Source organism: Sturnira hondurensis, unplaced genomic scaffold (assembly GCF_014824575.4).
Source record: "Sturnira hondurensis isolate 20B ecotype Veracruz unplaced genomic scaffold, ASM1482457v3 Scaffold0020903, whole genome shotgun sequence".
NCBI classification, from domain to species: domain Eukaryota; kingdom Metazoa; phylum Chordata; class Mammalia; order Chiroptera; family Phyllostomidae; genus Sturnira; species Sturnira hondurensis.
The window spans coordinates 2,561,223-2,577,774 of NW_028093534.1; the positions used below are offsets into that span (position 1 = coordinate 2,561,223).

Genomic DNA, 16,552 nt, shown 5'->3' on the forward strand with positions numbered 1-16,552 from the left:
GAGCAGATCAAGAATTAAACATGCACGGGGAGACATGGCCCTCAGCCCCCCACCCCCACCCCAGGAAGATAAATGGCGACAAAGACCTTGAATAAAATTTGTATTTATGGTTGGAGGAGGAGGCCCCTCCCCTCCTAACTGCCAATTCTTTCTCTCCTAACCCTTTCAAACATGTAGGAGCTCCATGCAGGCCCAACCTCAGCAACCTCTTTCTCCCTGCACCAGTATGGGCTGGGAGAGGCAAGAAAGGGGTACGGGAAACAAGAAATGAGGACATCACCTTCACCCAGTAATCATGCTGCAGTGTGCCTCGTGCCCTCCATTTTACACATCATATTCCCATACATCACAGTCCTGGCTTATGCTGGTGTCTAAGAGGTCCTTTGCAGCTGCCCACCTTCAGGGTCTTCAAACATCCCCACTTTGCCTGCCCTGGAGCCCCCTCTCCAAGTCTCTGGCCCCAGGGTCCCTGTAAGCAAGCATTTTCTCTCAGAGAGGCCAGGCCCAAAGGAAGAATGTGCTACTAGCTTTTTCTCTGGACTCTGACCCCACTCAGAGAGGCATCTATAACAGCTTGAGTTCCCTCTTGGTCACCCTGAATGGCAGACAGTCACCTCTTAACAGAGGGAGACTACCTGGCACTTAATCTGTATTTTGGTTACGGTAATTTGCATAACCAGCTTCAAATAGTTATTATGTGGGGTCCAACTTCTCTGGATTTCGATGTAACCATAGACCTATGAGGAAGGGGGAAGGAAGGTGGTAGAAATCCTAGGGCTGGACAAAATCTGGGACTAGGGCAGAGCTGGAGCTAGGCTGGGCTGGCCAGAGGAAGGGACAAGAGCTGCTTTCTGACTGTTTTCCCCAATGTATTCTGCCCAGTCCTGAGATGGCATTCACAGGGTCCCATATCTAAGGACTGAGAAAGACAAATATAAAGCCTCCCTTCAAATAGCCCTCTCTCTCTCTCTCTCTCTCTCTCTCTCTCACACACACACACACACACAGCACAGCACAATCCACAATCTCACTCACCCAGGGACACACAAGTCCAGGGTCCCATGGCCACGTCCGCACCTGCCAGCACACTGTCACAACGCACAGGCCCAGAGCCTATGCTGAAGAACCGCCCCGCCCCCCTGTCTTCCCCACAGTTGATATGTCACATTGGAGTCCGAACACGGACCTGGGTGTCTCTCTGCAGCGCGCCATTTACATTTCTCTCTCGATTCGTCAACCTGTCTCGGCTCCTGTCTCTCTCTCTCTCTCTCTGCCTCTGTCTCCCCCTCTCCCGCTCTGGGGCTGTCAGTTAGTCTCTTTCCCAAGCTTTGTCTCTGTCTCTCCGTCTCCATCTGGCCTTCCGGCTCTTTGATTTCTGTGGTTCCATTCCCTGCGTTCCTGCCGGTTTCCCGCTCGCTTCCACAGGCAAGTCCGTTTTCTCACTCTTCCTCTCCCGCACTCCCTCGGCTGCTCTGCGCCCCCCAGCGCTGAGGGTCGAGCGAAAGGGTGGCTGCGGATTTGCCTTTTCCAGTTCGAGTCAACATGTTCCACCGAACCCCTTACCACCTGATCGACATTCCCATCATGGGCACTGAGAGGTGTAGGATGGTGAATTTCTTTTTGCTCACCCTTCTTGTTTGTTTGTTGAATTTTCTTTTCCTTTTTCTTTTTTTTTGGGGGGGGGGCGTGGGGGAGCTCTTTTTAGCTCAGGAATCCACCTCTGTCTTTTCTGTGTGTGTATCTCCACCCGCCCACCCCCCCTTTTTAAATCCCATCGCTATTTCTGGTTTCCTCTGGGCTCTAGGAATACCCAAGTCGGGATACAGGCTGAAAGTAAGGCTAGGCGGGAACAGTGAACCCCTGCAGAATCCGCTCTGAGCCAGGCATCAACCAAGAGGCGGCGGGCCGCGGGTGGGGGCTGCTGCCTGCCCCGCCCCCGCGCTTCCCACTCTGGGCACCAGGGGTCGCTCCGCCGCGGGTCGCTTATAGCGGCTCCTGGCGCGCGGCTGCTCACACCACCGGCACAGCCATCCGGGAGGGAGGGAGGAAGGTTAGGGACGCAGAGAGGGAATGCGCTAGCAGGGGAGGCGCGCGGAGCCCTGACTCTAGCAGAGGCTGGGGCTGAGGAAGGCGGGTCGGTGCTCGCTGAGAGCCAGAGAGCAAACCTATGAGGGGATCGCATCCGGCGCTCGCCACCCTCGGCTCAGAGCCTGGGACGTCCGGAGAGCGGAGGGGAGTCCGGGCTCTGGCCAGGAGAGATCCGTCTGGGTAGCTGGGCACCTAGGCTCCGCGCCATCCCTGAGAAAGAAGCTGCCCAGAGAGCAAGCATCCTAGACCTGTAAGAAATACGCCGCCCAAGAAGCCGCAGATGTCAGACGCCCGGGAACGTTAGGTTGAACAGGAGGGTGACGGTGGACCACGGGCTCCCAACCGTCGGGAGCCGGCCCGGCCCAGCCCAGGCGGGATTCCACCTTGACGGAAGGTTTGGGGAACCGCACTGCTGAGGCGAGAGCCTGCAGGGGACTGGGGGGCCAGGCACGGCCGTCGGGGTGGTCCCGACCCAGGCGCGAGCCCGGCCTCCAGCTCCAGGGCCCGCCGAGAGCCCCGGGCATCCGCCACCATTGCGCCCAAGAGTGAGGAGGATCTGCTGGCCCTGGCCGCGTCGCGTCTGAGCCGCCGCAAGCGGGTGGCGGGGGCGGCCGTCGGGGTGGCCATGGTGCTGCTGCTGCTGGTGGCTATTCCACTGCTGGTGCACAGCTCCCGCGGGCCAGCGCACTACGAGATGCTGGGGCGCTGTCGCATGGTGTGCGACCCGCACGGGCCTCGAGGCCCAGGACCCGACGGCTCGCCTGTCTCCGTGCCCCCCTTCCCTCCGGGCTCCAAGGGAGAGGTAGGCCGGCGCGGGAAGGCAGGTCTTCGAGGGCCCCCGGGGCCGCCAGGTCCCAGAGGGCCTCCAGGAGAGCCGGGAAGGCCAGGTCCTCCGGGCCCTCCCGGCCCAGGCCCGGGCGGCGTGGCGCCCCCTGCCGGCTACGTGCCTCGAATTGCCTTCTACGCTGGCCTGCGGCGGCCACACGAGGGTTACGAGGTGCTGCGCTTCGACGACGTGGTGACTAACGTGGGTAACGCTTACGAAGCGGCCAGCGGCAAGTTCACCTGCCCCATGCCGGGTGTCTACTTCTTCGCTTACCATGTGCTCATGCGTGGCGGAGACGGTACCAGCATGTGGGCTGACCTGATGAAGAATGGACAGGTGAGATGCCCCTCTCCATCTAGCCCCAGATTCACCAGGTAGCTTTCTGGAACTCCCTGCACTCATTGCACAGCCCAGTCCCCTTCCTCGGACAGCGTCACTGAGTCCAGGAATGCTGGGCTGCCACGTCCCTGGCAGTGCTCATTCGGCAGGCATTCCAGTGTGAGGGCATTGAGCTTGGATTTTTTTTAGGAAAAGGTGAAAAACAAGAAAAACACTGGCTCATTTACCATCAGCTCTATTGCTCGTCCCAGGGCTTGGGGCAAATTCTAGAGCGGCCTTACACTCAGCTGATACTGAGTAGGCAGAGGTGAGAAATGGTACGGTAGCTCAAGGTATCAGCCAGGTAGCCCAAAGGCACGGATTTGGAGAAGGAAAGAGGCAAAGGATGGGCTTGGAGGAGGAAAGGCAAGGCAGAGAATGTGGGGCCTACTGGACCAGGCCCCACATCTTCACTGGCAGCCTCTGGCCTTCAGGTTCTGCTGCTCCCTGCCCCTGTGGTCAGAGTCGCTGCCACCTTGGCTTGGGAGAACAGCCCCCAAGGACATAGCTTGAAGACTCCGGACACACACAGGGGGAGTGAAAGGCCTCAGGCATGAGGGCTAGTTTAGGTGCCTGGGCTGCCAAGCAGCAGAGGGTATGTTGGGACGTAACAGTGACCTCTGAATACCCCACTTGGCTGGCTGGTATTGACTGTGCCTTGCCACATCAGGCCTGCTCATCTTGGCTGTGGGAACCCGGGTCCTGCTACCGGTTACAGCACTCTACTGCTTCAAAACCTGCATGCACTGCATTGGGGTGGCCTTCCAGCAGGGCACCCCAGGAACCCAGGGAAAGGGAGAGAGTGTGTGTGTGTGTTTATGGGAGTGAGATAGAGTATGTGTAATGCAAGTGTGTCTGTTATTGCAGGGGTATGAAGATGTGAAAAATAAGAACGTTTCTTGTTTCTACCTGCAGGTAGCAATGAGTAGGTGTGTGTAGTCTGTGAGTGGGTGGAGGGGACAGTGTGTATCTAGAGTGTGTCAGTTTCCAAGGGGGCAGGGGCCGTGCAGATCCTACTCAGTATTGCAGGAGCTGCGGGCCCTGAGGACAGTAAATAGTGATTAGAATAATGATGAATATTTAATGAGTTAATAACCAGCCCCAGCGGGACAAGAAGATGGGGGTTGTGGGCAGGGCTGGGGGCGGGAGGCGGGAGGCAACCAGCAGCAGTGAGCCAGACGGGAGGAGGGGCTACCTGTTGGGGCATAAGGCGACCCCCATGTGGGTGCGCCAGCTGTATCTCCAGGAGAAATGGGCATCAGCGCAGCACCTTCTCATTTGAGGCCTGCACCCTCGCATTCGCAGATACACACCTTGGCCTATCACTTGGGAATGCAAGTTTAGGAGGCCAGAGGGCGTTCAGAATCTTAGAAATTATCCTACATCTTAATTTTATTTTTAAATTATAATAGCAAATCTGTAGCGTTTTCTATGTATCGAGCACTGTTCTAACACACTTAACATATAGTACTCATTTAATCCTAACATTAGAAGGTAGGCTCCGTGATTATCGCCTACCTTATAGTTCCAACTAAGGACCAGAGGAGGCACGGAACTTGCCGGAGTCGCACAGCCAGTGAACGGTGGTGCCCGGGCAGCTCAGAGGCCTCCTGCTCTCTCCCCTCATCCTCCCCAGCCCCTGCGGCCAGCTACCCCTGCGCGGCCTCTCCCTGGCCCAGGGGCGTCTACTCTGCCGGACCCATTTCGCCACCCCAGCTCCGCACGGGGCGTGAAGGGTGGTTTTGTTCTCCCTCCGTAGGTCCGGGCCAGCGCCATTGCCCAGGACGCAGACCAGAACTACGACTACGCCAGCAACAGCGTCATCCTGCACCTGGATGTGGGGGATGAAGTCTTCATCAAGCTGGACGGTGGGAAGGTGCACGGCGGGAACACCAACAAGTACAGCACTTTCTCTGGCTTCATCATCTACCCAGACTGAGCAGGGCTCCAATCCAAACGTTCCTCACTTGCCCTTCGTCTCTGCTCCCCTCGTCATTCATTTTCAGTCGGCCCCACCCCAGGCGCCATCCCATCCTTTTAGAGCAGGGCAGACCGCCTGCTCCTGAAGGCGGCCTTCGTGGGCTACTAGTGGCTGCCGCACAGAGGTTGCGCTGGAGGGACAGAGCGGCCTGGGAAGGGGCCACTCGCGCCCCTGTGCGGTGGGGGAAGGGGGAAGGGGTGTGGGGTGGGCGGGCCGTAAAAGTCAGTCTGAGGGGCGGGGGTCCTGGCCCTCTCTTCCACGGGGAGTCCGGGAACAGCCTCACTAGCCAGAGCAGGCATTTTGGGAGGCAGAGAATGGAAACAGAAGGAGCGCTTCTGGGTGAAAGACCACGTTAGGACCAGTGTAGCTGATGGCTGGTCCACCGTCAGAACAACTTTCTCTTGCCATCCCGTCCTCCCTTCATCTCCATTTTTCGGGCTCCGGGCTCCCGCCTTGGCAGCCGTCCTGCGGACTGGAGGAACCAGCGAATTCCTTCCTAGCATTTAAAACTCATTCTGCACAGTCACCATTTTACTTGGATCTTGGCTAAGCCCTGGGGCTACAGTGCTGTTGCCTCTTCCAATAAAGTGACATTAGAGAACGTGGACATTAGAGAACGTGTGTGTGTCCTCACTGGTGCAGAGTCGGGGCAGCGGCTCTCACCCACCCTGCCAGAGACAAAAGTTTGGCCCTTCGCAGCAAGGCCTGCCTCTGGAGGAGGGGAAGAGTAGCTCCGTGCTTCTGCTGTGAGTGGGAAGGGTGAACAGGGCGGCATCGGCTTCTGCAGAGCTTCAAGCCTTGAGCTCAGGTGTCCGACACACGGCCCAGGACGGCTGTGAATGCAGCCCAATACAACTCCGCAAATTGTGCGCGGACCTTTTTTTTGCTCATCGGTTTTCATTAGTATTTGTGTATTTAATATGTGGCCCCGAGATGCCAAAAGGTGGGACACCCCTGCAGAGATACACCAACCAGAGTGACAGGGAGGGTTCCAAGACTGCGGGTCCAGTGTTCAGCTTTCTGCCTGATGCAGGGAGAGTTCTTAGAGCAGAGCTCTGGGGGATAAGGGGGTTGCTGATGGCTCCTGGAAGTGCCACCCATCTCAAGAGCCAAGGGGAAGAGCAGGTCTCCTAAGGGAACTGACTATGGGTGTCATCCCCCAACACACTCACAGAGCTTGCTGAGGTGAACCAGAGTGGGGTGACTGCCTCCCTTCCCGACAGACCGGGCACAGAACCCAGGAGCTGAGAGCCCAGGGCTGGCCCTCAGGTGGAAGACACTGCCACCAAGTGGACAACTGGAGAGCAACAGCAGTAGCTGGCCTAGGTTAGACCAGAGGGAAACACATTGAGACACCTTAGAAACTTTATTGAAGGACAAAAGGGTGCAGGCTCCCGCTCCCATGGGGCGGGCCGACAATAAATAAGGGCTAGAAGGAAGGAGCAAGGAAGGGCAGGAGGTGGGTGCCTCATGATGGCGAGTCTTGAGGGGCAGCAGAACCAATGGGAATAAAACACTGGAGAGAGAGGAGACCTTGTCACCGCCCAGTCATCTTTGACCTGAGCCAACCCTTCCCCACTAAGCTCTGTAAAGGAGCCGAGGATGGGCCCCTGCCCCTTCCTACTTCCCATGGGCTTGCTGTGGGTGGGGAAGCTCACCAGGGCGTCCTGCCATTCCAACAACTTAGCCACAGGGTTGGTGCAGACCCGAGAGGGCCCCGAGGGAGGCGCTCGGCTGGTGTAGAAGGCACACTCATCATCCAGGCGTGCCTCATGGAAGCAGTGGATGGCAGCCAGACATGCTTTGAGGCGCTGCCTCAGGGCCAGGGTTCGAGGAGCCAGACTACTGGGGCCTGAGGGTCCAAGGGCCAGAGTTCAGGATAGGCTCTAGAATCATGTACTCTCACCTTATACTGCAATTTCTCAAGCCCCCACCAAAGGCCAAGCCAATTAAAAGCATAGGGTCACACTGTTCCTGAAGGAGAGCCAGGCTGGGCAAATTAGGTAAATAAAAGAGAAAGCCTGGGATCACCTGGTACAGGGCAGGGGTCCCGCTCCCAGCAAGATGAGGACCTCCTTTGTTCATAACCCCTTCCAACCAACTACTTACCTGCCTGGCCTGTTGGGGGCCTCAGAGACTGGAGTGAGCGGATAGGGGGGCTGGCACAAAGTGAGTGTTGGGAGGAGAAGGTAACACTGGTGGTCGCTGGAGCCGGCTGACAGCAGCAGGGCTGCGGGCTGCACTCTGTACTCCTAGGTTCCAGGGAGCCCGTCTTGGATGACCCAGGCTCTGCCCCAGGGCAGCAGGCCAGAAGGGGTCCAGGCTCTACTGGAGGGCAGGCCTCAGACACCGCAGGCCATTCCCAGGTGGCAGGCCCTGGAATCTCGGGCTCCCTCCTATGACAGGACTCTGGCGGTCCCAGCTCCGCTGGAGGGCAGGCCTGAGCCAGCACAGGCTCTGCTCCAGGGCAGAGCCGTGCTTCCCCACACTCCTCTGGAGGGCCGGGCTTTGGCAGTCCAGAGTGTTGCACCAGTTCAGGAAGGTGGGAAGCCCCAGGATCATGCTGTGGGGCATTCAGAGTTCTAGGAATCTCTGCCAGCAGGGGCTGCAGTTCAACCATATCCAGAGAGGAGCCTCCATTAAGGGGGGCACGCTTGCTCCCTGCCAGCCCCTCTACCTCCTGCTGCAAAAGCTGCTGCAGGATACTGATGCGCTGTGGGTTGGACAGAATACACCAGTGTGATGTCAAGATGTGGGTTCAAGTCTCCACTCAACCGCCCTATTCCTATACCCACTTTCCTCCCATTTCTCCCTTCCCCAGCCCTGTCACTGCCCATCAGGCATCAGAGCTGTTGCCCACTCAGACTCACCTGCATCTTCAGCTCCTGGAAGCTGGGGGTACTAGTGGGGTGGGGTCCGTGAGGAGTTGCCACAGGTGGTTTCCCAGGCCCCTCCTGCCACCTTTTACAGCTCTCCTGGTCAAATAACCGGACTGCAATCTGCTCCTGCCACACGGGAAGAGAGAGGGACCGTGTGAGGAAGCCTGGCTGGGGCGGAAAGACCACACCGAGTCCCACCCTCATGAGGAAGGGACCAACCAGGTGCCTAACTGCAGGACCTACTCTGAGATCAGGAGAGACAGCAGAGAAGCAGGAAGAGCTGGAGAATTAGGTAGATTTTCTAAAGAGCCCACGGACCTCAAACTGCTGGGTCTCAGGCCAACAGGAGAGAGTGAGGGATTTCAGCAGCGGAAGGCCTGGGCACTTACCCAGGACAGGGCAGGCTCTTCAGGGCAAGACTGAGGAGAGAGGCCACTCACACATCGGACCTGGGACAGAAGCGAGATGTCATAACCCTTCCTGCACTCATTCATTCCCTTCCTATGCCAGCTACATCCCCTGCCCTCTCTTACCTGCTGAGCTCTGGGGGCCGATGGGATGGGTGTGAATTGGGTTTTGGGGCGAATGGCATGACGCCGCAACACTGAATGTGAGGTCTGGGGAGAGATGGGGTGGCTGAGTAGTGACAAAACCTAGACCTAGCAGGGATCCCAGCCAGACTGCTCTGCCACTGCCTAACCCCTATGGTACAAACCAGAGCTGAGGGGCCCGGGGAGGGCACACGCTGAGCCAGTCCAAAGGGGGACGGGCGGGTGATGGACGGTAACAGCCCATGGCCAGGGGAAGGCACCGGGTGGCAGTCCTGGTGATCCTGTGGGGAGGAAGGAGGAGGAAGACTGATCCCTTCCGCTTGCCTTCCTAGGTCTTGTTCCTACTACAGCAGCCAGTGTGACCCTCCTAATCATATCACATCACTCCTGTGTTTGTTCCTTCTCCCTTTGGCTTTCTACTTATTCCAAGTAAAACCCAAGGTCTAACACTGGTTTGTAAATCCTCACCCAGTTGAATCCTGTCTCTGCTCTAACCTCACTTCCTGTCGTTCCCCTTCCTCCAGTCTTGCTGCCATCTGCTTTTGCCTGATCCTTAAACATAGTAGGCACTTTTCCTCCTCAGAGCCTTTGTATCTGCAGTTCTCCTGGCATGTTCTTCCCCCAGATATCTGGGGGGCTTACTCCCTCAACCCCTTCTGGTCTTCACTTAGACATCACCTTCTACATAAGATCCCCCTGACCAACCTATTTGAAATTACAATACCTCGCCTCCACTTCCACTGACATGCCATATATCTTATGTGTTTACTTTTTGCCTCCCTCTTCTAGAATGTGAACTTATTTGCTACTGTATATCCAGAACCTAGAACTGTGCTTGACAAATAGTAGCTGATCAATAAATACTCGTGGAGTGGATGAATGAAAGCTTTGGCTGACACGTGTCAGATTTCTCAGTACTGATCTGATGGTGATGCAAGTACATATCAGACTGTGAACTCTCACCTCCAGAGCCCAGACACCTGGTAAAGAGAGGCCAGTCCTACTCTGGAGAAGACCTGGGCCCATGGGGGGCAAACCCAGATCCAATTAACATCTGAGGCCTAGGACTACCTGGCTCCATCCACAATCCTCAGTGCTGGCTGCTGCTGGAAAATTTCCCCAAGCACCTCTCCTCCCCACCTCCCCTATCCCAGGAGGGTCCCATCTCACCTTGGTGTGGTTTATCTCTTGGGTTTCTCTTAATGGAACCCACTGGGTCAGACCGAGAGGGCCCATTCCTTCTTCATCTGAGTGAGCGGCAACTTCATGTTTTCCTTCTGGGACAGAAGAAGCTAGGAGGAGACAGGAAATGTACCATAGTATCTGGAACACCCACCAAAATTTGGCACAGGGCTTTGCAACCTCTACAGAGGGTGCATCGGTTTGACAGCCCCCACGGCCCCATCAGGGGTGGGGAGCTGTCCAGCATCCCCTTGGAGCCCAGAACTACGCAGTAATCACTTGTTAATCTGAATCTGAGTGTTTCCGCAGGTGCTGATGGCTCTTAGGGGCTGAGGATAAAATAGGGGAAGGCAATTCTGGTTGGAAGTGGCAGGGAGAAGGTAGGAATGGGGACCACCTCCTTTGACGCAAGCGCAACTGGGCCAACCTCTGGCCTATCAAGAAGGTCTCGTCCTCTCCAGCTCCTTCTGATCTGGCCTCCCCCTGCCCCCCCACCCCCCAGCCTGTTGAGCTTTTTTCTCTTGAACCCCACTGCAGGCAGCCCACCACTCTTCTCTCTCCATGGCCAGACACACTCACCAGGCTGGGCCGGGGTCTCCAGGAGCGATCCCAAGGCCTGGCTCACTGAAGTCCTGACGACAACAAGGGTAGCAGCTAGCGGTCAGTGAATATCAAGTAGGAGCTGGGCACTGCGCTAACTGCTTTGCAAACATCATCTCATTTAATTCTCACAACCGCCTCCATGACGACACAAACATTACCCTCATTTGACAGATTCAAGAAATTGAAGCAGGGAGGTTAAGGCAAGCTCACACAACTAGTAAGTTTGCTGAGGGTCAGGAATCAAACCCAGATTCCACCGTCTGTGATCTAGCTACCAAACAGAAGAAGCAGGACCTCTCATTTCCATACCCTTCCTCCCCCAAATCCTGAAGAAGCTGACATCCTACTGAGGCCTGGCTAGTAAACCCTGAATCCTACTCCAAGGGCTCACCCAGACAGTCACAGCTTCCTTCCTTCCCTCCGTGGGCTGGTGGGAAGTCCTGAAGCTACTGGCAGGCCCCAACTCTGAGGGACCCTGGATAGGACATTGGATCCTTCTTTTCCAAATGGCCCTCTCCTCACCTGCTGCTGCCACCCGTTTCTCTTTTCAACTTCTGGAAGCTGGGGTGAGCAGAGGAGTGAAAGGAAGGTCTTGAAGGTGGAACCTAACCCATAAAAGAAAAAGAAAAAGCAGAGTCAGAGGTGGGCCCCAAACCTTCAGGCCTCCAACCCCATTTGTCTCCACAGAACCCCTTTGGCTCATCATGAGGTGCCTCCCAAGGCCCGGTTTTGTCCCTGGAAGGAGCTCCCAGAAGCACTGAGTATTGTCAGCCTCCCTGCAAGCCCTTTACTCACCACAGCCTCTAGCCTCTGGGCACACAAGGTCCGGCTTCGGGGTCCTGGTCCCTCCAGCCGCGAAAAGCAGGAAGCCCTGGCAGGGTCCAGTCGATTTTGGGGGGTTCTGGGGACCAAATATGCAGACGCCCGGGCACCCTGGGACCCCCAAAAGAGGCTATCAGCTCAGGATTCCCTCCTCAGTCCACACCAGCCTGATCTTCTTATATCCTGTCTCATTACCTGGCCCCTCCGGATGGTGCCTCCCTGGCTCCCTCGAACCAGTACTCTCTGAGCTAGACTGGGCTGGCGCCCCAGGCGACAGCTCTTCACCCCCTCACCTGACAGGATGGTAGCCAGGGCCTCAGGGTCAGCCACAAACTCTATGACCCCTGGAACCTCTGCAAAGGAAGAGAAGGAAAGGTGAGATGGAACAGGAAGAGGGAAAGCTGAGGGGCCAGGTACCCTAGTGTAGTCACCTTGAGGTACAATAGTGAGCCAGAGATGCATATAATAGGACTCAGCTCACCAAATGTTCACAGAGTATTACATAAGGCACTATTCTAGGCCCTGAGGCCCGGGGATAAATAAGACAAAGTCCCCTGTCTCAAGAAGCTATCATCAAACTGTAGAGAGGTAACAGACTCAAGCCAAAGTATGGACACGTTATAAAAGACTGTAGCAAAGTATTAAAAGACAGAGCAATTAATTGTGATTGGAGAGCTGGAAAGGGCTTTAGAAGAGACAGCATTTTGCTGGAGGAAGGAGAGGGCTTTTAAGAGCAGAGCTTTCCAGGAGCAAGGACCAAGGACTGATTCTTATAGTCAGCAGGAGGCTGGAGGAGTGCAAAGCCCTCAAGCTCCATGATCCCCAATCCATTCTACCAACTGGCCAAGGAGACTGTGTTCTAGGCCTCCAACAAGTACCTGTCTGGGGAGGGGGCCCAGGCCCCACATTTTGTCCCCTAGGGCTAGGCCTGAGCTCCTCCAAGGGGTTCCGAGGCAGTGTGCTCCCCACCAATCTCTCTGATTTCTCTTCTTGATGGGTGGCTTTTGGCCTGGGGCATGCTGAGTCAAGAAGGGGACGTTGAATACTGATCTTCTCCAATCTCTAGGGGATGGGAGGACAAAAAAAAAATTCAGCATTGGGGTACATGGGTGGTGTGCGCTGCCTTCTTGTGGCTACTGTCTTCACCACTAAGCCTCTCTTACCTTTGGATCTTGGTTCTCCTGGTCCAGGACGCAGGGCTTGACAGTGGGGAGAGGTGGCCTTCTCTTTGAAGGTACGGGAATCTTGCTAGGGGTGGGTGACACACCCCGGAGGGGAGGATCTTTCTTGGTTTGGAAGCTGGTCATGACGGCTATAACCGAAATGGGGAAGAAGGCAGGTTCAGCGACCAAAGGTCAGCCAGTTTGGGCATTGGTGCTGTCCTCACATCCCTGATACCTCCACCTTCGCTCAAATCCATGCGCCCAGAAGACCAGGCGCCTGCAAGGTCCACTCTTCTGCGTGCTACTTCCGGACACCCTGAACCTACTCTTTCGACCCAGGTCCCCGAGCTGCCTCGCTTTATGAACCTCCACAGCCCTCATTCCCTCCAAGATCCCCATGCCGCACCTTCCCCGGAACCTCTCAGGGTCGCCCCCTCTATTTCGCTTTCTCCCTGACTCGGCTTCAGCTGCAACCACTTCCCCAGTTTGTAAAATACGCCAAGCTCCTGATTGGCTCGTCCGCGCTTCGAGGCGCGTGACCCCTGATTCAGCCGTCCAATCGGTAGGCTTCGGGGGCTGGGCCAAAATACGACTAGTAGTCGAACCACTTCCTAGCCAGGAAAAAACTGACAGGACTCAATCAGCCAATCCGAGAGCTGAGCGCGGGATGGAACGCGAGGAAAGAGGAAAAAGGAGGCGGGTCTGAAGCCGGGAAGGCGTGGCGCCCCGGGTCTGGGAGATAACGGGTGCAGTCGTACTCTCGCGGGGTCTCGGAACTGGTGAGCGAAAGACCGTTTGGGCTGTATTTTGGGAAGGGCTAGTCGCCCTGATTGGGCCAGTCGCCCTGATTGGGCCTGCTTATGTCGGTGGCTGGTTGGAGAGACCCCTAGCCGACTCTAATCGGAGTGTGGCGTCAAGCTTTAGGGACGCCATTTCAGACACTTAAAAGAAAACGTTTCCTCAGAGAGCCCTTCCTTGAGTCCCTCTGCTCTTAACCCACCCTAATCTAAAAGAATCCCTCGGTTAAGTGCTCACGAAGAAGAGAGTGCATTTCCNCGAGAGCTGAGCGCGGGATGGAACGCGAGGAAAAAGGAAAAAGGAGGCGGGTCTGAAGCCGGGAAGGCGTGGCGCCCCGGGTCTGGGAGATAACGGGTGCAGTCGTACTCTCGCGGGGTCTCGGAACTGGTGAGGGAAAGACCGTTTGGGCTGTATTTTGGGAAGGGCTAGTCGCCCTGATTGGGCCAGTCGCCCTGATTGGGCCTGCTTATGTCGGTGGCTGTTTGGAGAGACCCCTAGCCGACTCTAATCGGAGTGTGGCGTCAAGCTTTAGGGACGCCATTTCAGACACTTAAAAGAAAACGTTTCCTCAGAGAGCCCTTCCTTGAGTCCCTCTGCTCTTAACCCACCCTAATCTAAAAGAATCCCTCGGTTAAGTGCTCACGAAGAAGAGAGTGCATTTCCCCCAAGCATGTCATCTCAGCTGGTAATTGTGTATTCATCAAAGTGAACATAATAAATTATGTTTGTTAAACTCGATCTCCCACCTCTAAGCCTCCTGGAAGGTGGTGATGCTTTATGCTTGGCTTTATCACATTTTTTTTTTAAGATTTTATTTATTTTTTAGAGGGGAAGGGAAGGAGAGAGGGAAATATCAATGTGTGGTTGCCTCTTGTGGGGTCCCCTGCTGGGATCTGGCCTACAACCCAGGCATGTGCCCTGACTGGGAATCGAGCTGTGGTTGTTTGGTTCGCAGGCCTGTGCTCAATCCACTGAGCTAAATCAGCCAGGGCCTCTATCACATTTTCAATGCCTTGCATTGTGCCCAGGTTGTCAAGATGCTGAATATTCATCAGATGAATGCATGGAGAGACCAGGGAGAAGTACTGTTTGTACTTCCTCTTTAAAAAGATAACATTATTCTAGTCACTGGGAAGAGTACTGGAGGCAAGAGGACATGAAAGAATGTGGAGTGTTCAGAGAATACTTGAGTCCTCAGGGGTAGATGCAACATAGGGAATAAAACTAGAAAGTCGGGCTGAGTTGAGGGAAAGCGAGGGTCACCTTATTCCACTAACAGGTACTGTGAATGTGCTAAATTCTAACGACTAGGCCAGCAGGGGTGGTTACTAACAAGCACCATGTACCTACTCTGTGTAAGGCCCTTTGCTAAGCATTTGGAATAATAGGAGGAATGAGGCTTAAGTCTGACAAATGAGGAGGCCCCAGGGTGCAGGTTGGCTGCACCGTGGTTTTACATGATTTTAAGGTAGTCATCACAGTGCAGGATCGTCCTTATCTTCACAAACTTGGAAACTTGAAGTTGTCAGGCTACCCATGCTAGATCTTGGACTGATTCACACGGATAAAATCTGTAAGAGGAATTGAGTGATTTATCACGAGTGGTGATATACCTTTCAATAACCCTACCTGTATGCCTATTCCTCAGAATAGGGCACCAGCTTCATAGAATCAAGGTACAAAGGAGACTGATATATCAGAGAAGCCTTTAGAGGAGCCAATGCTCAGAACATCCGCCATGCTGATCAGAGCATCCAACCTGTTTTCTACACAGCAGCCAGTGTGACCTTGCTGGACTTTTCCTATGGAGACTTGAGTTAATCTTCACCAGGTTATAATGTAGCGTTTTCATCTGTGTACAAGCCGCCTCCCTTGTTTTGTTCTATCATCCCCTTTCATTCTGCTCTCCTATTTCTCTCCCCGATAGACACCGCTCATATGTGCTTGGTATGTATTCCTAACTATGCATGTACGCTTGTCAAATATGTAGCGTTATGTATTAGTTTCCTATCACTGCTATAAAAGTTGCCATATTTAGTACCTTAAAACATTACACATTTATTCTCTTTCAGATCTGGAGGCTAGAAACGTAGAATTAAGTATTGGCAGGGCTCCATTCCTTCTAGGGGCTTCAGAGGAGAGTCTGTTTGCTTGCCTTTTCCAGCTTCTAGAGGCTGCCATCTTCTTCAGTTTGTGACCCCTTCTTCCTTCTCTGTAATTTCTTTTTTTAAATTTATTTTATTGATTATGCCATTACAGTTGTCCCATTCCCCCTTCACTCCCCTCCACTCTGCACACCCCTCCCCCACCATTCCCCCCTTTCGTTCATGTCCATGAGCCACAAGTTCTTTAGGTTCTGTATTTCCCATAGTATTCCTGCCCTCCCCCTATCTATTTTCTACCTACTGTCTGTGCTACTTGTTCTCTGTACCTTCTCCCCCCTTCTCCTCCTCCCACTCCCCTGTTGCTAACCCTCCATGTGATCTCCATTTCTATGGTTCCGCTCCCGATCTAGCTGTCCTCTTAGTTTGCTTTTGTTTTAGGTGTGGTTGTTAATAACTGTGAGTTTGCTCTCCTTTCACTGTTCATACTCTGGTTTCTCTTCAGATCATATAAATCTCTCGCCTTTTACCTTCTTTATAATTTCTTGTTCCGTCATCACACTACTCACTGCTGCCCCTCTCTTACAAACACCCTGTTGTTACATCAGGTCTGCCATCTAATCCAGAGTAATATCCCCATCTCAAGGTCCTGAGTTTAATCATAGCTGAAAAATCCCTTTTGCCATAGTCAGGGGACTCACAGATGCAGGGATTGAGACACAGACATCTTTGGGGGGCATTATTCAGCCTACTATAGATTGTTTAGTGTATGTGTTTTAAATTTGCATGAATGGCATTGTCATTTGATTTTGTTTTTATTTTTTCCAGTCAATTCCATATCTAGGATTCATCCTTACTGCTACATATAATCTAGTTCATTGCTTATGACTTCTACATAGGATTCCATAGTAGGCATCCATCATAGTTTCCTTATCCATCCTGCACTTCTACAAGCAATTTCAGAGAATTATCTTCTTACCCGGTCCCCTGTGAACCCACTCAAGAATTTCCCTGGGATAGAGACTTCCAGCCAAGATGGAGGCGTATGTCGAAACACTATGCCTCCTCGCACAACCAAGTTTAAAGACAACAAAGTTTTAGTAACAAAAATGCAACCAAATCATAGAAAATTGAACTGTACCAAAGTCCGACAACAACAAACCATTCATCCAGACCGGT

General features: G+C 54.2%; 2 protein-coding genes across 5 annotated transcripts; one reads left to right on the forward strand and one right to left on the reverse strand.

Annotated features, from left to right (window-relative positions):
- The first annotated feature begins 2,028 nt into the window (after positions 1 to 2,028).
- Positions 2,029 to 5,356, forward strand: C1QL4 (complement C1q like 4). 2 transcript variants are annotated; one of them, XM_037030987.1, is made up of 2 exons: positions 2,029 to 3,250; positions 3,443 to 3,554. In XM_037030987.1, exons 1-2 carry the CDS (start codon positions 2,714 to 2,716, stop codon positions 3,521 to 3,523), a joined length of 618 nt encoding a protein of 205 aa, XP_036886882.1. In that variant the 5' UTR covers positions 2,029 to 2,713; the 3' UTR covers positions 3,524 to 3,554. The 2 variants fall into 2 exon arrangements, with proteins under 2 accessions (XP_036886882.1, XP_036886881.1); XM_037030986.1 differs by lacking the exon at positions 3,443 to 3,554 and adding an exon at positions 5,052 to 5,356 and having other exon boundaries at positions 2,714 to 3,250.
- Positions 5,357 to 6,630: 1,274 nt separating this feature from the next.
- On the reverse strand, positions 6,631 to 12,964 carry TROAP (trophinin associated protein). Of its 3 annotated transcripts, none has more exons than XM_037031010.1 (15): positions 12,880 to 12,964; positions 12,474 to 12,622; positions 12,189 to 12,372; positions 11,506 to 11,663; positions 11,284 to 11,421; positions 11,011 to 11,093; positions 10,465 to 10,517; positions 9,874 to 9,977; positions 8,868 to 8,984; positions 8,686 to 8,769; positions 8,542 to 8,601; positions 8,144 to 8,278; positions 7,383 to 7,986; positions 6,932 to 7,125; positions 6,631 to 6,789 (listed from the first exon to the last, which is right to left on the reverse strand). In XM_037031010.1, exons 2-15 carry the CDS (start codon positions 12,615 to 12,617, stop codon positions 6,742 to 6,744), a joined length of 2,106 nt encoding a protein of 701 aa, XP_036886905.1. In that variant the 5' UTR covers positions 12,618 to 12,622; positions 12,880 to 12,964; the 3' UTR covers positions 6,631 to 6,741. The 3 variants fall into 3 exon arrangements, with proteins under 3 accessions (XP_036886905.1, XP_036886904.1, XP_036886903.1); XM_037031009.1 differs by having other exon boundaries at positions 9,874 to 9,980; XM_037031008.1 differs by having other exon boundaries at positions 9,874 to 9,995.
- Between the last annotated feature and the right edge of the window lie 3,588 nt (positions 12,965 to 16,552).